General features: G+C 40.9%; 1 protein-coding gene and 1 long non-coding RNA gene across 4 annotated transcripts in view; one reads left to right on the forward strand and one right to left on the reverse strand.

Annotated features, from left to right (window-relative positions):
• The window catches only part of SFMBT1 (Scm like with four mbt domains 1), an 84,790-nt gene that overhangs the window by 15,568 nt on the left and 47,333 nt on the right, over positions 1-21,889 (reverse strand). For all 3 annotated transcript variants that reach the window (XM_081847918.1, XM_081847917.1, XM_081847919.1), the window contains exons 4-13: positions 15,688-15,928; positions 15,312-15,400; positions 10,044-10,290; positions 7,344-7,441; positions 5,491-5,592; positions 3,697-3,847; positions 2,967-3,049; positions 1,141-1,267; positions 655-768; positions 3-45 (exon numbers count right to left, since the gene is read on the reverse strand). In XM_081847918.1, the coding sequence (XP_081704044.1) occupies positions 3-45; positions 655-768; positions 1,141-1,267; positions 2,967-3,049; positions 3,697-3,847; positions 5,491-5,592; positions 7,344-7,441; positions 10,044-10,290; positions 15,312-15,400; positions 15,688-15,928 (1,295 nt within the window). The remainder of the gene's footprint in view (positions 1-2; positions 46-654; positions 769-1,140; positions 1,268-2,966; positions 3,050-3,696; positions 3,848-5,490; positions 5,593-7,343; positions 7,442-10,043; positions 10,291-15,311; positions 15,401-15,687; positions 15,929-21,889) is intronic.
• LOC309334387 lies at positions 6,891-9,463 on the forward strand. The gene is made up of 3 exons (XR_014153067.1): positions 6,891-6,975; positions 7,401-7,699; positions 9,038-9,463. It is a non-coding gene; the product is annotated as an uncharacterized lncRNA (long non-coding RNA).

The following is a 21,889-nucleotide window of genomic DNA, read 5'->3' on the forward strand; positions in this document are numbered from 1 at the left end:
ACGGTTTCTCTGGTTGGACCACTGCAATTTTCTTTTCCTTGTTCACTGTAAGCCAAGGTGAAAGTCAATGAATAACCAGTGTATCATTAAAAAAGTTTTCCAGTGATAACACACACTTTTTATTTTATAATCTTCTGTAAGCAGAATTTCAACATTTACATAGTCAGGCTACAGATAATAGTCATGTTTCATCACTGCCTGGGGAATTGAGACCCAACTTTCTTGGGAAACATGAAGAGATGAACAAACAACCAATCACGGGAAAATCCCTGAACTTTCAAGTGCAAACACACAGGCTTTTCAGTTTCCTAAGCTTACAAACAGGCATTTCTCCAACTTGAAGGATACTCTAAATCTACATGCAAGGGCTTGCACACTGCCCATCTACTGCTGCTCCAAGTATTCCCAAAAGGCTGCCTTGCTACTAAGTTCTAGTGCTAGATTCTCAAGGTATCAATTAAAAATGTCTTAAAACCTTCCACAGTCCTTCCTCTCTAGGGACTTGCTCTTGTGCTGTTTGATAGAGCTACAGAGCGATTGTTTTACCATTTTTATGTAAGAAATGCATATATACCATAGTACTCTGAGGTACAACAATCAATTCTGCAATACATTCCACTCCATCTTGTAGTATAGTAATTGTATTAGTCATACCTACTGCCCTGCGAGGAGGTCTAAGCTGATATCCATTTGTTTCGCACCAGCCTACTGGAAATATATTCATAGATTCCACACTCACTATGCATTCAGGGACTGGCATTTTAGAACCTGTTAGGAGACAAATGGAACACATAGCCCAAATCAATGGTTATTGCAACTGGACTCGCAACAGAACAGAACACAACACTTGCTATAATACATATCTGTGTACCTGCACATTTGAATCAGACATAAGTAGCATGACAGGCCCTCAAAAAAGGAATCTGTCAGGAAACAAGCCTTTGATTGTTGCTTTTATCATGAGTTGCAAAAAAATAAAACAAAATCATGGGCTGGAACAGCTGTTTTCAGAGCCATTTTTAGGAGTAAGACTGCGTGCTGGTAAAGATTTATACTGTTCAGATAAGGCAGTGGCATTAACATGCTACATGGGGAAGGCGAACAAAATTCAAAACATCTACCTTTCAAAATACAACTTACTTTCCAGCTGTAGCCAGAGATAGGAATCCTTCACCTTTGTAACAGTAGCTACACAAATTTCTTCAGGATCTTGTGAGTTTACTGCCTCAAGTTTCATGTTCTCCTTAAAGCCATGGTCAGAAGTCAGCTAAAAAAGAAGAAAAAAGAAGAAAAAAACACTTAGGTGGAATATGCAATTTTAAGGGCACCCAATTCATATACCAAACAGGAAAAACGTTCAGAACAAATTACCGTATTTTTCGCCCTATAGGACGCACTTTTCCCCCTCCAAAAATGAAGGGGAAATGTGTGTGTGTCCTATGGGGCGAATGCAGGCTTTCGCTGAAGCCTGGAGAGCGAGAGGGGTCGGTGTGCACCGACCCCTCTCGCGCTTCAGGAAGCTAACCGCAAGCAGCGGGAGCCCGCGGGAGTTCCCGCCGGGCTCCCTAGGCTTGCAGATAGCAGCCTGCATCCCGAAACCCGGGGCGCAAAGCGGAGCACGCCCTGGGCTTCGCGCAGCTCTTCGCAAGCCGTGGGAGCCCGGTGCGACATCCTGCCGGGCTCCCAAGGCTTGCGGATGGCAGCCTGCGGGCTTTTCAGGGAGGTGGGGGAATTCCCCCATCTCCTAGAAAAGCCAATAGAAGCCGCACAGCCCCTTTAAAGAGCGCGCGGCTTCTGCGGGCTTTTCAGGGAGGTGGGGGATACTCCCAGAGCTTGTCGGGGCTGCTGGGGGAAGGCTTGCGGATAGCAGCCTGTTCTGGGGGCTGGGGTCGGGGGAAGCCCCGCGCCTGGGGGGGAAAAAATAATTTCCCCCCTTTATTCCCCCCGCCCAAACTAGGTGCACCCTATGGGCCGGTGCGCCCTATGGGGCGAAAAATACGGTAAACATAGACCATTGAAGGGAATCACCAGGGATTGAAATGGTAAGTTCAAAACAATAATTGGCAAGCGGCTTCTTGTAGATCACCAAGGGAATTTCAACCTGGCATTCAAAAAAAGCATGAAAAGAAGAAAAAATAATTGAATTTACAGTAGAACATGCAAGAGACTCTGCTTCAAGCCCACATCTTGTAATACTCAAGATCAAAATTAAACTGCAATAGTGGAGATAAGCATACACAAAATAAGAAACCTACTTCCTGCACAAAGGATAAATTAATTCTCACAAAGAGCCAACAAGGTGGTACACTTGTGTCTGGGCTGTGCCACTTCAAACTAAAGTGGGAACCTACATGGTTTACTCTTCCATACCTTGAGTGAAGATCCAAAAGGCTGCATGAAATGTTCCATGCATGCACCAGTCTTCCCCCTACCATCAGTGTCCCTTACCAAAAAATTGCTCCGACAGGCTGATGACTCTCTAGAACAAAATACCACATGGCTTGAAGGGCTTGCTGTCAGAAAGCAAAATTCACTTACCCTCCCCACCAAAGTGCTTCCCATGTGTGCAGTAAAAAAAGCAGTAAGAATCCCGGAACCTCAAAGACTAGATTTCGGGGAGAAGGATACTAGTTGAGCCATCTCCCCGATATTCTAGGGGCTGAATTCAGCCCACCTCCCAGAAACATTTCATCAGGTGAACCCTCACCTACACTTCAAACACTTCACATCCTGTTTGTGGCCCAAGATGCATAATGCCATTGTTCGACTTCCAAGCCTTGAGATACCATCAATTCTTGCAGAATAAGTTGAATATTAAACATCTCTTTAGACTATTTTGGGATGCTTTGCCCTCAAAACACCAGTTACTTTAATTCTTTTTTCCACTATGTGGTGTGGTTAACAAGCTTTACAAACTAAGTAAAATATTCACCGCTGAATAAACACATTATATTGTGAATGCTTACCGAGGGAAAACAGCTTTGGGGAGCAGCCTCTGCTCCACACTGCTTGAGATAATCTGCCCAGTCAAAGTCTTGCCCAGGATAACCTATGAATGAGCAAACAAATGACTCTTATTTATTAATGCATTTTTATCTTATCCTTCCTACAAAGAGGTCAGCATAGTAGCCATGATCCTCTCCTCCATTTTATCCTCACAGTCACCCTCTTAGGTAAGTTAAAGTGAGAGACAGTCTGCCAAAAGACACCGACTGAGCATCACAGTTGTGTGGGATTTATGATAGGATCTCTCCTTGTTCAACATTTGTTTACCCCAGTGTTTCCCAACCTTGTGCCTCCAGCTATTTTTGGACTACAATTCCCATCATCCCTTGCCACTGGTCTTGCTAGTCAGGGATGATGGGAGTTGTAGTTCAAAAACAGCTGGAGGCACAAGGTTGGGAAACACTGGTCTATCCCATACTGGCTTAAGTAAGTTTGAGAATGATATGAGTAGTTCCTGAGGACACACAAATGCTTTCACATTCTCAAACTAGGCTTTTCACACTACTTGAGAAGCCTAGGCCCAATGTCTTTCCCACACCACTTTTATAGTCATTATAAGAAATCTTGCTGTTAAATTGTCCCAGTCTCTGCAATACGCGGAATAGAAGTGTTTTCAGAGATAAAAAGTATAATGCTTCCAGTTCAACTGCTCGTATGAGAGAAGGCAAATAGACTGCATAGGCTACACACCTGGTGGAGGGCTGAGATGCAAGCCATTTTTTAGACTCCATTGCACAGGGAAAATACCAGGACTGTTGACATGACAGACGTAAGACCGGCTTGTGGTATATTCTGGTCGCAAATCATCTATTTCTACCAAAAAGTATTTATCATTAAACACCTGCAAAAAGACAAAGGAATGACTTTGAAACGAAGTTCACTTTACTAACATATAAAACTTTCTGAGTCACTGTCCTACTGCTAATAGTGGGTTGTATCAAATGTTAGTCTTATTAAGAGCAGACACATTGGGATGAATGACCATGACTAATTAAGGTTCATTAATTAATTTCAGCAGGTCTACTCTGAGGAGGACCTGTTGTTGTTTAGTTGTTTAGTCATGTCTGACTCTTCGTGACCCCATGGACCAGAGCACGCCAGGCACTCCTGTCTTCCACTGCCTCCCGCAGTTTGGTCAAACTCATGCTGGTCTAGTTGGATACAATTCTTTGTTATTTATTGGCTAGGATACAGAGCTGTGTTCAATGTGCCCAAGGACTGATCATGCTCAATGGGGAGTTAACTAGTTTTCTTTGAACAGCGCACCTGCCCACATGAAATACTACACACTACTTTTGAAAGTCATGTCAATTTCAAAAGTAATCTGTCATGAGGAATGGGAGAAATAAAACCCTGAAAAGCTCTTTGAGCATGCAGAACCTCATGCTTGTAAAGTACCTCAAACATGATCAGAACCTTGAAGCGTTTTAAAAGGAGGATATAGTGAAGTGGGAACACGCTCAGGACAAACATTCCACATTTATATAGGAAGAAGCAACAGGAGATCTTAGGCTTCTCAAGAAATAAAGTCAGAAAAATCAAGAATTTGAACTGAATTATGTATGGAAAAGTCAAATCACTAAGACACCAAGAAAGTTTAATAAACAGAAATTAACACCGTTTTATAGAAATAGAATAAAGAAATAAATAAAAATGGGCTGATTAAAACAAGGAATTCCCCCTGCTCTAGCCATATAAAGTAAAATTAAAAAGGTGGAAAAGTACACTTGATCCTATAATTCCAAGGACTCATCCCACGACAAGGATGACTCATATGAACTGTAATTAAACAAGATAAACACAATAATGAGCTGCTGAAGTTGATTAGATTGTGGGCAGCAGAGGGACTGTGTTAAATGTGTAGTTGATTAGAAGGTGGAGAAAAATGTACCTCGACAGGAATGGGACTGTGAGAATGCCATATGAATTTCTCAAACAGATAAGCTATTTTATGTGAAAATTCTGATGAGCCATCTTAGAAGGAATAAGATATAGAAACGTAAAGCATATAAGATAAAGGGAATGTTGGGTAGGCAGAAAAAGAAAGGTTGATACTGTTGACAGAACTTATAGCTGCTCTGACAGTTTACTGCTGAGAAAATGACAAGAATTGTGCATCTATTCCAGACATTGTCATGACACCTAGACTTGTAAGAGTTGTGAACTGAAAAGAAAGTTACTTTTACAACAAAAAAACCGAGGGGGATTGCCTATGGACATATTTAATTTATAGTGAGTACTGCATATGGGTCATTCATTGCAATAAATCATGGAAGAATAGAAGACTCAAAAGTGGGGACCTCATTAAGGAACTCAAGGAAACATGTATTTATTTCCTAAGAGTACTGAGTGTACACAAAATTATATTAAAGCGAACAGGACCAGAAAGTTACCTTGCTGATGCCAAATGGGAAGATGAAAAAATAGAATATGTTTAAAATGTTACATCTTGGAGCCAGGGAACTTCAGAATATAATTGGGTACCTTTGTAACTGTGGCTGGCGAGATGACGAAAGGAGCTTTGGGATCAACAGCTTCTAACTTCATGTTGACAGAGAATGAATGAATTCCAACAACAGGTTTGTCCTAAAAATGATAACACGAAAATTTTAAATTATCATTGAGGTCCTTTATCATTGAAACGGAAAAATCTTCAAAGTAGAAGAGATGCCTAGTATCTTCCACTAGCACAAGAGACGACATAACCTTATCCTTTAATATTTCAACAAGTATCACACTAGTTCATACTGGCATTTCCAAAGTTATTTCACTTACAGGAAGCCAGCAAATGAAAGTCGGCAGCGATTACTCTCTTACTAAAATGGACATTACATTTTCAGTTCAGCAAGACTGGGATTTGACATAATACTTTTCACCCAGGAATTTCTAATCTGCAGCATAATGAAGGCATTTAGAAAACTCCTGGTTTGCAGAGAGGCCATTTAATGTAAAAACAAAAAACCAGTCCAGGAAACTCTTGTCACTTGAAATTGAACAAAATGAACTAATTTCTAGCACAGAATAAAATAAGTATAATGTCACAGGCAATCAAGCGTAACTTTGCTTGGTTGGGTTAATCTTATTTCTGAGAGGCCTGCAATTGATGATGTTTTCGAAAATGTGGGAGGTCACTTAAGGCAAACGTAGGTTAATGGGAAAATATACCACAGAATCCACATTAGCTCTATATACTGCCTTCTAGTCAAAGGACCAAATCATAGACTTCCTTTCCCCCTTTGACCTTGCAAACTAAGACCAACCTAGAGTGTCATCTGTACTGTGCCACCTAGAAACCAAGTTAAGACATAAAGAGCATGCAGTGGTACTACCTCTCTCCACAGTTATGGAGTGTGGTGCCTCTGAAAAACATGACAAAGTCAAAACACCTTTAAGAAAGTGTTGCAAAACTCTTATTTGGTTTGGAGTTTTGTGTCTGTAGCTGAAGGAGTCAACAATGTACCCATTTTATTTGATTTTAATATGTCATGTATATTTCAGGTGCTCGTTTACCTCAGCCTATAAGACCCAATGGGACACGGGTGGCGCTGTGGGTTAAACCACAGAGCCTAGGACTTGCCGATGAGAAGGTCGGCGGTTCGAATCCCCGTGACGGGGTGAGCTCCCATTGCTCCTGCCCACTGCTCCTGCCAACCTAGCAGTTTGAAAGCATGAAGTGCTAGTAGATAAATAGGTACCGCTCCGGCGGGAAGGTAAATGGCATTTCCGTGCGCTGCTCTGGTTCGCCAGAAGCGGCTTAGTCATGCTGGCCACATGACCCAGAAGCTGTACGCCGGCTCCCTCGGCCAATAAAGCGAGATGAGCACCACAACCCCAGAGTCGGTCATGACTGGACCTAATGGTCAGGGGTCCCTTTGCCTTTACTTTATAAGACCCAATGTGCAAAGAACTTCATGCAGCTTGCGCAACAGAAGGAACCAAAACCCAATGGAGCCTACTGCTAGAGGAAAGGTGATGATTTTCACTGATTCCCACTTCCCTTGCCCCCTCCCATACTATTCCAAAAGGGACCCCAACCCATAGCTGTCAACGTTTCCCTTTTTTTAAGAGAAATTCCCTTATTCCAAATAGGATTCCTCGCAAGAAAAGAGAAAAGTTGACAGCTATGCCCCAACCACCCAGAACAGCTTCTCAGCAGGCGCACAACAAATGACTCTAAAAATCACCATCCTTCCCTGCTTTCCTCCAGCAGGAGCGTTTTGTGGGTGGAGTTCAACTGATGCGAACTCTGCATCTAGGTCTTTATATTCAACCATACCATTTGTTAAAAGCACTCAGGCTGGGTGTAGTGATCCGATAGCAAATTCCAGCTCTTGTACCTTAAATAGATCAGTGGGAACCAAGGATTCTTCTTCCTCCTCTTTTATTTTTTCTAGGATATCCTGCCATTCTGCTTCAGTCTTCAAATGCCTAACAGCTTCAATAAAAGAATGTTAGTCTGAGTAAAGTGCCACACTTTTAAAAATGAGTCCATTACACTACATGACTAAGTCAACAATCTTAAAATCAACTCAAAAGTTAGAGAGGGTGCCATTTCCCCTCCCCCACTGAACGCTCCCTATGAGCCCTACATTGAATGGTTTTTAAATTGCCCGCAATGCATGCTTGCATTTTCCACTGAGACTTCCTTTTAATAGTTCTTATGCAAAATCTTTTAATTGCTTTTTTACATACCGTATTTTTCGCTCTATAACACGCACCTGACCGTAACACGCACGTAGTTTTTAGAGGAGGAAAACAAGAAAAAAATATTCTAAACGAAACAGTGGATGTATGATTTTTGTGGTTCATGCTGTGGCCACAGACGTGATCTGACGGTGAGTTTGGGGTAGCCCAATGCAAAAATCCTGAGGATCCATGTGGATCCATGCTTTGTAACCACGTTTTTGCGCCATTGCAGCCCCATGAAACAGTGGGTGCGTGTGTGTTTTTTGGTGCAGGCTGTAGCCATGGATATGCTATGTGATCTGATGGTGAACTTGGGGTGACCCAGTGCAAAAATCCTGAGGATCCATGTGGATCCGTGCTTTGTAACCACGTTTTAAGTGGGGAGGGAAGGAAAAGCATTCAAGGGACAAGGAGCACGCGTGGGGTGTGTGGAGAAGGATGCAGCTAATGATGCAGGAGAGGGGTTTAAGGGGAGAAGGAACACGCGTGGGGTGGGTGGAGAAGGATGCTGCTAATGATGCAGGTGAGGGGTTTAAGGGGAGAAGGAACACGCGTGGGGTGGGTGGAGAAGGATGCTGCTAATGATGCAGGAGAGGGGTCTATGGAGAGAAGGAGCTCGCGTGCGGTGTGTGGAAAAGGAGCTTTTCGGCGAGCTGAGCAGGGAGGGGGGAGGGAAAGAGCACTGTTGCTTTAAATGAGCCAACCGGACAGCAGCCACTTACAGCAGTGTAAGCAGCTGCTTTCCTCTCCCGCTTTGCTCCTTCTCTCCCTCTTTGCTGCTTTACGCAGCTAATGGCGAATCCCCTGCAACCCAAGTCCTGCTCAGCAGATCAGCTGAGACGCTGGGAGAATCGTAATTTCCCCCTCTCCCTCATCCCGTGCCCTCCTGTCCCCAGCAGCCTTTTTAAAAATTTTTTACTGGTTTTCACTGCGCTCGTGGCTCAGAGCCCTCTTGTGTCCTGCCGTCCCTCTGCAGCCTCACTGCTCCGTTTAGAGAGCGCACGGACCTTTGCTAGCTGAGGCTGCAGCAGCTGTTGCTGGCTACGCGGCGCTTTTTCCGGCTAGCTATGGCTCCCGTTTGTCCCTCCTCCCGTGTAAGCGGCTGCTGCCCACTTTGCTGCCATGGCTCTCCTTCCCTCCCTCCTCCTCGGCTCCTCCCCCTCCTCCTGGCTGTAAAGCAAGCAAAGCTAGAGCCATGCAAAGCCCTGCAAGCAGCTCCCGCTTTGCTTGACTGACGGCAGCCATGGCTCCGGTCGAGTGCATTCGCTCCGTAACACGCACAAGCATTTCCCCTTACTTTCTAGGAGCAAAAAAGTGCGTGTTTTGGAGCGAAAATAACGGTAAGCAGTTTGGAGATGGAGTTGGAGGGAAGGGCAAATTGCTGATAAGGAATCCTTAAACTTATCTCCAGTTGCACTATTTATGTGTGCCCTTGGGTTGCAGGCCTAAAAGTGCATCTCCATGCCCAGAGTGTGAGCACAGCAGAGCATGTGTGTTGCTCCAAGTTTATTCACAGACAACAAAAGAACTACCAGACTCTATGTATCTAGAGCAATTTTCATGGCAATTGTGTCTGCAGCTCAGATAAACTTTAAGAAGAAAATGCAAAGCCTCCAGGTTTGGAACAGTCCCATGCTATTCATGTGATGTCGGTGAAGACATAGTATGATTTCTGACTAGACTGAAAGTTCCTTAAATTGAGACCACAGAATACTGTTCGAGGCTAATGAAAACAAGCCCAAGGGAAGACAAAGACAAATTCATGTATGCATGCATTCTCTCTCTTTCCTGTGCCTGCTATTTTTCCTTATTGTATAGCTCTGTGTAGCATAGCGTACTAGCAAATGCCAAATCCCAGAGATTCTGTTTTGTCTTGTCAATATACCCCAAACAAGAGACAGGGGTACAATATAGGGAAATTTACGTGTTTTTCTATTCTTTTAAAATAGCTGCTCTGAGCAGATGAGTCTTGTTGGCAATTCCAAAAGCAAGTACAAGTGTGTGAGTGTGTGTGTGTGTGTGTGTGTGTGTGTGTGTGTGTGTGTGTGTGTGTACCTCAGTTTTTGAGCGTCTCAGAGGTTGAACGTTTCGGTTTTCGAATGCCGAAAATCCGAAAGTAAATGCTTCCATTTCCGAATGCGCCTCAGAAGTCGAACTTCTGAGGCGGCTTCCTGTTTGAGTTTTCCATACGTTTTGAGGCTTCCGTATTGAGTTTCCAATTTTCAAACGGTTTTCCGGAACGGATTACATTCGAAAACTGAGGAACCACTATATGTATGTGTGTGTGTCAAAACAACAAAAGCTTTTCTTCTTCAAACCTTGCACTCCAAATTGAAAATGCAGTTTTATACCTAGTGGAGGTTCAAGGATGTATCCTTGTTGAGTTGCCCAGCCCACTGGATGGAGAAAGGGATCCAAATAGAACATCCATAAGTCATACTGATCTAAATGTCCGAGTCCTTCATAACGTAGTTTGAGCCTTCCACCAATATTTTCCAAAACATTGACTATCCAAGCTCCTAGAGAATCATTCAAGTGCTGACATTCTAGTCTTGAACCGGGAGCAATGAGGTCCAAGGGATTATTCCCTCGATGGAGCTGTGGAGGAAAGTGGAAAAATGAAGATAAATGGTAAGCTGTCCAGTCACCTGCCTTGAAAAGCTATCAAGGCAAAATATCCATCTTCATTGCTTATGCTGAGTTATACGCAGACATCAACTATGAATACTGTTGGGTCAAATAATGAGTTATCAGGAATTCTGGCAAGAGGTGGAAATGTAGTCCTATTTCCTATTCACGGCACTGCAACTTCCACTTAAAAGCTTGATAGGCACACAGTTAAGATCATGGTAATTTGTAATTCATATAGAGAATAGGAACCAGCATTTGTCTTCATGCTTTCTTATCAAGCAATTTCAAAAACAATTTGGGGCAGGAAAAAATGACCTACTGTTTCCTTTAAAAATGCTTATGCATCTTTATTTATAAGGGAAAGATTAGCAAATACTATTGGTTGCATTTGTTTTAGGAAGCCCACGTCTGTCATATTGACTCTCTATAAATATATTGTTATGCACTCTATCCATACAGTCAGATCTACTTTCTCAGCCTTTTGTCTTTGTGATGCTAGTGCCTATGACACAGGTGTACCCTCTGCCAGGTTTGTGATTACTGTGGAAGGACAAGGAATCTGCCATTTCCTACCATCCTTCCCATTCAGACCTTGAAATCATGTCGGTGGTTATTGGTAGAATGGTTGGTTACCTGGGTTATCAACCTTCTCTTTAAGCATGTACCCTTTTGAACTGGAACTCATTGGTGTTTCACCAGTTTCCTCTCTTCCAGGGGCTAGCTGAGTGTCATGTGTTTTAAACAAATTATTATGTTTTAATACTTGTATTATTTCACTAGATACCACTGCTAGGCTGTTTTGCTGAAAGATTAGCTTCCCAAACAGCAAAAAAAGTATAAGAAAACCTAGCAATGGAATCTGAATTCACTAATTAGCCCACATAATCACAAATAAATAAATAATAATAATTATTTATTTATACCCCGCCCATCTGGTTGGGTTTCCCCAGCCACTCTGGGTGGCTCCCAACAGAATATTAAAAACACGATAAAAACATCAAACATTAATAGGGGTAAACATAACAGCAAAAAATCTGAGTCTATTTAAGGATAACTATGAAAAATGTTGGTTTGAAATTAAGAGAGACTTGGACAGTTGGACAAAACTGAAGCTTTCTTTGTTAGGCCGAATTGCTGCTATTAAGATGAATGTATTGCCAAAAATGTTGTTTTTGTTTCAAACACTACAGATTGTGGACAAGACGGAGTGCTTCCGGAAGTGGCAGAAAGATATATCTAAATTTGTCTGGCAGGGCAAAAAGCCCAGAATTAAGTTTAAGATATTAACAGATGCGAAAGAAAGAGGGGGCTTTGCCCTGCCAGACTTAAAGTTGTACTATGAAGCCGCAGCTTTCTGCTGGCTAAAAGACTGGCTACTTCTCGAAGACACTGATGTATTGGACCTGGAAGGTTTTAACAATGCTTTTGGTTGGCATGCATACTTATGGTATGACAAAGTAAAGATCAATAAGGCCTTTAAGAACCATATTGTCAGGAAAGCAGTGTTCAATGTCTGGACAAAATATAAAGACTTATTGGAAAATAAAACTCCAAGGTGGCTTTCACCTCTGGAAGCTAAGGCCCGAAAAAGACCCAATATGGAGGCCAAATGGCCAAAATATTGGGAAATATTAGAAAAAGATGGAGACAATTGGAAATTGCAGAGTTTGGAGAAAATGAAGGATAAGGTGCGAGACTGGTTACATTACGCTCAGATTAAAGAAGTTTTTAAAAATGACAAAAAGTTAGGGTTCCAGGTGGAGAAATCGAAGTTAGAAACAGAATTGTTAGAACCAAAGACTAAGGTACTATCTAGAATGTATAACTTGCTGTTAAAATGGAATACACAAGACGAAATGGTTAAATCGGCTATGATAAAGTGGGCGCAGGACATTGGGCATAACATTATGTTTGAGGATTGGGAAAGGTTGTGGACCACTGGGCTGAACTTCACCGCATGTAATGCTCTGAAGGAAAATGTAATGAAAATGATATATAGATGGTACATGACCCCAGTTAAACTTGCCAAAATATACCATTCGTCTGATAATAAATGTTGGAAATGTAAAGAAAATGAAGGAACATTCTTTCACCTCTGGTGGACATGCCCTAAGGTGAAGGCCTTCTGGGAAATGATATATAATGAGCTGAAAAAGGTATTTAAGTATACCTTCACTAAGAAACCAGAGGCCTTCCTTCTGGGTATTGTCGGCCAGAAGGTGCTAAAGAAGGACTGAACATTCTTTATGTATGCAACAACGGCAGCAAGGATACTCATCGCAAAAAACTGGAAAACTCAAGATCTACCCACACTGGAAGAGTGGCAGATGCAGCTGATGGACTATATGCAACTGGCCGAGATGACTGGCAGAATCCGAGACCTGGGAGAAGAGAAGATGGAGGAAGACTGGAAGAAATTTAAGATGTATCTACAAAAACATTGTAATTTGGTTGAATGTTAAGAAGGATGCTAGATTATAAAAAATCGGCCACCACTAAATTAGATTTAAATTTGATGATAAGTGAGACTAAAGAAAATATAAAATTTTTTGGAAGAATTGCTAGATTATATTTGAATGAGTGGACATGAGATTGTAAACAAGTTGATAATTTGTTTGGAAAAAATTTTTAACGATGTAAATGGGAGCGGGAGACGCGAGGGAGTCCAAAGAAGTGATGAAACTATGTTTGTGACAGAAGTAAGATTGTTTATTATTTGTGCATTTATATTTAAAAACTTTAATAAATATTTATTAAAAAAAAAACACATCAAACATTAAAAACCTCCCTAAACAGGACTACCTTCAGATGTCTTCTAAAGGTCAGATAGTTGTTTCCTTGACATCTGATCTCTGGCTATCTTTGGAAGCATGGGGGAAAACATTTCCAGTTTTACCAGAACAAAATGTTTTTCTTTTACATAAAAGCAGGAAAGCAAAATAGGTCGGCTACATCAAAAGACCTTCACTGGAGGAAAAATACCATTTTGAAAGTGTGTAGTTTTTTTTAAAAAATAAATAAATAAAAAATCATTAAAGTATATTCTAAGAAGGGCCATGTCCCACTGAATTTAACATAATTTAGTTCTGAGCAGACATGGTTAGGAATGCTGCTTAAATTATATGTTTACATTTTATTGTGCCCTTTTAAATGTGAATCCTCAGCTGTCAGAACATTCATTTTGTATAGGGAAAAATGAAGTTGTACCAGAAGACTATTGTAGCCGCAAAGTCTAACACAAAAGGCTTTAATATAGGTATTGGTTTAAATCGATACAATACGATACGATATCTTTATTGTCATTGTCCCTTGCGGAACAATGAAATTGAAAAACTACATAAAACTACCATGAAACTACATAAAGCTACATAAAAACTACATAAAACATTCAAAAACCCCTAAAAACTCTAAAACCCCATTTTAAAATACACTATACTACAGAGACCCCTTATGCTGCGTTTAGAACCAGAATTGCATTAGCGTAGAAACTGTTTTTCAGGCGGCTAGTCCTGGCCTTTATAACCCTATACCTTCTTCCAGGGCAGAAGCTGAAAGAGATCATTTCCGGGGGGCGTACTATCATGTGCTATCTCTGCCGCTTTCTTATGGCACCTGGCAGCATAGATTTGATCTAAGGTGGGAAGAGTGCACCCAATAATTCTCTCTGCAGTCTTTACAACCCAGGATAGCATTGCTTTTTCCCTGGCCGTGCAGCTCCCAAACCACACGCATAGACCATAAGTTAGTACGCTCTCCACAGTGCAATGGTAGAATGCCATCAACAGGTCCTTTGAGAGATTGTTTTTCCGGAGGATTCTCAGAAAATATAACCTCTGCTGTGCTCTCTTCACCAGGTCTTTGCTGTTCTCTCCCCAGGTTAAAACAAAATAAAAAAATTCCTTCCAGTAGCACCTTAAAGACCAACTAAGTTAGTTCTTGGTATGAGCTTTCGTGTGCATGCACACTTCTTCAGATACACTGAAACAGAAGTCACCAGACCCTTCTATATAGTGAGAAGGTGGGGAGGGGTATTACTCAGAAGGGTGGTGGGATTGGGTGATTGGCAGATAGCTGTGATGAGCCTGTTGACGACTCTTAACGACTGCAATAGGTCTTACAGGAAAAAGCAAGGGGTGAGAAGGTGAAAAATGGCTTTGTCATGTATAATGAGATAAGAATCCAATGTCTTTGTTCAGACCAGGTCTCTCCATGGTTTTAAGTTTGGTAATAAGTTGCAATTCAGCAGCTTCTCTTTCCAGTCTATTTCTGAAATTCCTTTGTAATAGAACAGCTACTTTGAGATCTTGTATAGAATGTCCTGCTACCTATCTACGGCTACCTATCTGTAACTGTCCCCAGGTTAGGTCGTCTCTCAACTCCATTCCCAGAAATCGAAACACTGAGACCTGTTCCACGCACTTCCCCTCAACAATAAGTGGCTGAATATTCAATTTACATTTCCTAAAGTCCACAATGATCTCTTTTGTTTTCTTTAAGTTAAGCAGTAAGTTGTTTTTCCTGCACCACTTCCCCAACTGCTCAACTTCCTTCCTATAGGCCGTCTCCCCCTCTCCAGCCATAATTAAACCAACCACCGTTGTATCACCTGTGAACTTAATGATCTTATTACTGGGGTATTTGGGGGCACAGTCAGCTGTATAGAGTGTGTATAAAAGCGGGCTCAACACGCACCCCTGCGGCGTCCCCGTATTTGTGATGAAATCCGCAGAGACGTGGGAACCCAACCTGACCCTTTGGGAACGGTTTGATAGAAAGTCTAATATCCACCCGCACAAACATGGTGGAAGTCCCAGGTCTAATAATTTGGGCACCAATCTATGCGGAAGAATAGTATTAAATGCAGAACTAAAGTCTACAAATAACAATCTCGCATAGTTCCCTTGCTTCTCCAAATGAGTCAGGACAGCATGTAAAGACGTAATAAGGATGAAATATTTTTATTGCTGCCAATCCATGTGAACACTTACACCTTCTAGAAGAGTGGCAGGAGCACTGCATGCTCCTTTCAGAGTCTGCTGAAGGAATTCCTCCTGGTTAGAAATTTTATCTTTGATGCCTAAAAGGGGAAAAAAATGTTGTTCAGTATTTACTCTTCCTATCTTATAATAACGTAGCACATTTATGTTGAGGAAAGTCAACAGCAGGCCCTATGTCCAATCCTAAGAATATTTGAAACTTTTGCATTGCTCAGCAGCAGAACTTGAAGTTAGTAACATTTTTTGTGTGTGATCTCAACCATCATTATGCAAAAATATTAAAACAGGGCTTTGTCTCCTGCAATACATATCAACTGTAGGAGGTTTACTTTATTGAAACATTCTTCTCTCCATGGTGGACTGTTACCTTCAGGCACTTTGAGAGTCTTCTTGTTCTGCTCACACCACCCAATTGGATGCAAGTCAGCTGTCATGATGTCAAACCAAAAGTCTGCCTTCCTGTCCTCTCCATACCCATCATATCGCAATAGCAGTAATGGCCCACAAGTGGTAATGATTGTAGCAATCCAGTACGTATCAGGGCCAGGTTTGACAGCAACCTCTAGTTTCATGCCTGGTGCAAAGCCATTTTGCAGGCTTGTGTCCACCTAAAAAGAGAGAGCAACCAACACATCAATGCATGGCTCCCTGGTTACAATTTGATCACTTAATTTTAAAAACATTTTGCATGGATCTGGAACAACTTTTTTTAAAAAACACAATGATGTAGAAACCAAGGAACAAACTTTTTTTTTATTTGCTTTTGGTCAATGAAGAACCAACTGACAATGGGGTACCTTGGGAAAAATTGGCCACAAGATCTGGACACAATGATAAATGGCAAAGCAGAAGTAACGTTTACTTATTTCAGAAGATTTTATCTCAACACCCAAAGGTAAGCTAACACAGCTAGAAAACACCAATGACAGGAGTGGGCAATTTAAAAAACAATTCTAAAATATCCATTGTGTGCTATCAAAACTCAGGAGAACAGATTAAATTTAACAGACCAATAAGGGTGCAGAAAAAGCTTTTTAGTGATCTGGTGACCAAGTGAAAATTGTATAAAATGGACAGAAAGGTGTTACTAAGGATTGGTAACAAAGGAATCTGCTTCTCAAGACAAAACCAAACAAATGTGGATTAGGAAGGAACATCAGAAATAAGGAGTTTCAAACCTATCCCAAGAGAAAGGCGATTAAGGTTAGATGACAAACATAACTGGTGACTTAGAAGGCAACTGTGGAAAATTGTCAGAAAAATTCAAGCCTGCAGCTTATGATGAAAACCTATCAGTCCTTGAGTTTAGATATTGCATAAAAAGTAAAGGAGACTGAGAAGAGTAATTTACGTCCTATAATAAAGCAGGACAATGTTAAAAAAAACACCCCACCTTAAACCTACAGCCAATAAACAATACATAGCATAGCAGACCATATTACACAATTTGATTTATAAGCATGCAACAGATAATATGTTGCTTAAAGCCAAAGTGAATTAATTTTAAATGATCATATCACATGAGTTACTTTCCTCTTCAGCTGACATTAACAAGGCCAATCATATGTACATAACCAGCTCCAGCACTTTAATCTCATTTCTTTGGGGGGGGGGGAGTAGGAAGAAAAGAGAAGCTTTCCCATGCATTTCAGTGTCAAGCATTCAAACCTCTTTCTTCGCATACAATATGTGTAATAAGGAAGCCATTATTAACTAAATTTGATTCCATTACTGGGTTAAATAACAGAACAGTAATAGAATATAAAATTCTGACACTTTTAAGTTTGGCATAAAAACTTCAATGCTTTCTCAGCACAAAATATAACCTCCCTTTCCTTACCAGACAATCCCTTTTCGAAATCCCATTTTTATTTCTCTGTGTGCCACAGTACAACATACCACCACATGATCGCCCCCAACTTGAATTAAAATTTTACACTTGTAAATCCTACTTTCCTCTGTATAGGAAAGAAAAATTGCTACGCGCTGATCCTTAACAGGATAGCACATTCAATAAAATAACTATTTGCATCAGGAGTAAAAACAGCATGTAATCCACTCCCCAAAACAGAACCGAAGCTGGTGTCCCTTTCCATTAGATTAGCAAATGAAATTACTTTGCAGCATGTCATATGTATTAAGCTAGCTTCAAACCCATTCTACTGTTGTATTTTACACTGCGTTAAAGGAGAAGTGTGCCTGCTAACATATATTGCCCTCCCCTTCTTTCCTGCAAGCATGGCATGAGATGCATCAAGCAGTTGAGGCAGAATCTGTTTCCTAATATGTCACCCACTACAATGCAAGAAAGGAAAGAGAAAATGAATCCCTTTCTTCTGAGGGCATCTATGTGGCAAACATGGTAGGAACAATCAACAGCAAGAGAAAGAAAAACAAACAATTACAAGCACACACAAAACAGGATTCACATCTTATTTGGTACAAATATTTGTGGCTGGAATATTTGTGGATTAGAAACAAGATACAGTACATATTATAAACTTGTCACTCATGCTCAAACAGCACCCTCTTATGGTAGTCTGGTAAGATTGCAGTGGGATGAAGAGTGAAGGGAACTACGTAATTTCGTTCTTTTTTATTTGTGAGGGCACTCACTATGAAAAAAAATAGTTGCAGGTAACCAGCTGTCTAGGAATGCAGGCATCCAAAATTTAATCTGTAGATGTGACTGCAGCAATTATAATACTGATAGATTAATTAATTGATAGATTTATAATTTAACTATTTATAACTATTTAAATATAGTTAATTAAGCACACCTCTTTCCCCTGGCTTCTAATGGTTGCAAACTTCAGACCAGAAGACATATGTGAATAAGACTAAAAATAACTTCCTGATTTAAAGTGTGGCGATTTAGACAACTGTGTGTGTAGCTATTTATCTATCTATCTGCATATTACTTTATAGTGACCATGTTCACATGTAATTGTAAATGAAGAAATGTGCTTAATAAACTATATTGTGCATAGTTACTCCCATTTCACTCCTCCCCTAGAGGGAAGAGGCTTAATTCTGTACCAGGAAGCTTAATTTTGCACCTGAACCCAGGATCATGGTGTCTTTCTCAACAAGCCATGACTGTTAATCCGACTTGTTGTTGCCTTGCACATCAAGGCTTGCTAACTACAAACTACAATCCCAGGTTCAGATATTACACTAAACACACACCCTCTCAGTTTCTATGTATGTTCATGCCGGGGGGGGAGCAAAGCAGAAGCAATCATGCTACATGCACCAGCACACAGCACACAGCACATGCACAGTACTGTGGCTTATTAAACTAAACTTATTGGCTTACTGTTAAGCAAGTGGAAAAGCAAATTGATTAAGGGAAAAAAAATATCTTCAGAATACAGCCCTAATAGAATTGCAACCCCAGTTGCATAGAAGACTGCAAAGGTATTACGTTAAGCCTGCCACAGGTTAATTACAGGGCAAGTATAGTTTGCACAGGTTCACAAAAGGCATTGATTTAGCCACAAGAGGGCAACCTTAGTTCTGTAAGGATGAAGCAAAAAGGTGCCAGTATAGATACTGAATAATTTGTGAACATGGAGAAACAGTGTTCCAATTTGGCTTAAATCCTTGAAGCAGCAAAGGCTTTAAATCTGTAAAGCAACAGTTTAGCTGAGTAAAATTGCGAGTGATATCCCAGCTTGAACTTTGCCAACTTTAAATTTTTTTTTTTAGGACTCCCTTGGATAGTCTGCAGTTGTGATGGACTTTTAAACAACAAAACGAAAGAGCAACCCAGCCAGAAACTGAAGTCAGAAGCTACTTCAACATACTTCCCAGCATACTATACTTTCCCTGAAAGATAGCTCACTTGGTAGAGCATGAGACTGTTGGTCTCAGGGTTGTGAGTTCGAGCCCCACATTGGGTAAAAGATTCCTGCATTGCAGGGAGTTGGGCTAGATGGCCCTTGTGGTCCCTTCCAACTCTACACTTCGATGATTCTATGATTCCCAAATATATTTAAATCTTAACTACGAAAAGTAAAAAATAACTAAAATAAAAATAAAATTTAAAAAGCCATGCCAAGAACAAAGCTCTATATTGCTGGGCAACCACAGAATACTTGCCTCTAGCTTTCTGCCCATTCTTCAACTCCCATCTTCCACAGGACTAAAGCCCTTTATTTATTAGTCTCTTCTGCAGGCCCTTCTTTCAGGGATGACATGGGGCCACACCCATTTCCAAAACTTCTTTGAGTTTCAACAGCTTCTTTAAAAAAGCCTTGTCCCTGGTACATGCTACTTCTGCTGAGCCACACATGGATGTCTCAGCAACTCTACTGGGCTTACTGCAGACTATGATGAGAAATTCATAAGGTATATGATAAACGCACAGTGGTACCTTGGTTGTCAAACATAATCCGTTCTGGGAGTCTATTCGACTCCCGGAACAAAAACCAAGGTGCAGCTTCTGATTGGCTGCAGGAGCTTCCTGCACTCAATTGGAAGCTGCGCCAGATGCTCGGCTTCCGAAAAACTTCAGGGTTTACAGTGCTCGGGAGCCGTTTTGTTTGAGAGCCAAGCTGTTTGACAACCAAGGTACCATTGTATGTGCCAATCAATATGGGGGCTCTTTTGTCCCAACAAGCTGCTTCCTTCTTCCACTACCCATTTTGAAACTGTCCAATCAAGAGCACCTAGAGAAGTAGGAACAAACCAAGCGCTGTCCCAAAATCCAGCACTTTGCTCAAACACTTTTGCCGCCTATAATTTCCAAAAGCTACAATAAAAAACATCTGATAAATTTTATAGCAGCCAAACCAACTTAGATGGGTTGAAACAACTGTGGAGGTAGCGCTGACAATGAAGCTTTGCAAGTTCACTAAAGGAAAACAGTGGCATACTAGATGAGGATGGACTAAAGTCACAAAGGCGTGAACTAGCTTTTTAAAATTTTATTTGAGAATACAATCCATTAGAACAACAATAAAATTATTAAGCAACAGTTAATAACAGCAGCAATCAGGTTTCTCCTCCAAATACCTCCTTAAAGGTAAAGGGACCCCTGATCATTAGGTCCAGTCGTGGCCGACTCTGGGGTTGCGGCACTCATCTCGCTTTATTGGCCCAGGGAGCCGGTGTACAGCTACCAGGTCATGTGGCCAGCATGACTAAGCCGCTTCTGGCAACCAGAGCAGTGCACAGAAACACCGTTTACCTTCCCGCTGGAGCGGTACCTATTTATCTCCTTGCACTTTGACGTGCTTTTGAACTGCTAGGTTGGCAGGAGCAGGGACTGAGCAACGGGACCTCACCCCGTCATGGGGATTTGAACCGCCAGCCTTCTGATCAGCAAGTCCTAGGCTCTGTGGCTTAACCCACAGCGCCACCCGTGTCCCAAATACCTCCTTAGAAAACGTTTAATTTTAAAAAATACATTTTTATGTTATAAAATCAAAATAGCAGCAAGAATGTTTTACCAGGGAATACAGAAAACAGAGGAGAAACGAAGGAATATATATATATATAGAGAGAGAGAGAGAGAGAGGGGAATATTTTAAATGAAATAACAAATAATTATAGTTTTTACAATTATACTTGGAAGGGGGTCCTTTAAGAATATCTGACCAGTTTCTTCAGTATTATTTCTAAAGAGAAAGTGTTGACTACTATTTCATTATCTACTTTCCTCAGCGCACCTGGATCAAGTGGATGCTAACAAATTTCATTGAATCAAGAGCTACCCGATTCACATGTCACAGATACAGGCTGCTGGTGGAGCCTGCCCGGTTTTTGTATATTTGTAGGGAAAAATAAAACCATGCTGTTTGACCATAAATGCCTCGTGCCTACTTCATTTATAAGCCTTAGTTTATGAGTTAGCTTTTCCAATATTGCTATACAGTATGCCACACTTGATAATACCATGTGCCTAATGTGGCTCCCAATAACTCTTTCTAAGTCCAGGCTATAATCGCCAATCGTGAGCAAATTGCTTATTAGGTCCTTATTAATTAAACCCAAGTTATGTTCCATACAGAAGTTTAGGAAGGCGAACTGAGGTGTTATTTGAATATTAGTATCCCCACAACCCAGAAATCCTTAATTTTCTTACAGTCCCACCACATATGGAAATAAGTTCCAATTCAGGTGCAGTCCCTCCAGCATTTTATCTTCTATTTATTCTGTGCTGATACTGATTTGAAGGGTGATTTTATCCAGATGTCTCTCCAAGCCTAATTATCTGTTTGTATTTTAAAATCCTGTTCTCAGGCATCCTTTAAACCCTGTGTTATACATGTATCAATAGTTATTAGAAGATATCTGGCACCTTCCTTAATAACTGTTCCCAAGCAGTTAACTGTCTGGTTGCAGCTGCTTTTACAGTTGCTTTAGCTATGAATTATGAAATTTCATTCAAAATAACCATTTGTGATTTCTTGCTGAATGGTCACTACCAATTTCTTTGGTCAATGGAATATTATTTTTCATAAAAATTGCACATTCCACAAAACTTTTCCACTTCACAATATACCATAAATATATCTTTATTATTAAATATCTTTATTATTAAAAGGAAGTAGTAAATCATA

The sequence above is a fragment of the Podarcis erhardii genome, assembly GCF_964252035.2.
Source record: "Podarcis erhardii genome assembly, chromosome: 2".
In the NCBI taxonomy this organism is placed as follows: Eukaryota; Metazoa; Chordata; class Lepidosauria; order Squamata; family Lacertidae; genus Podarcis; species Podarcis erhardii.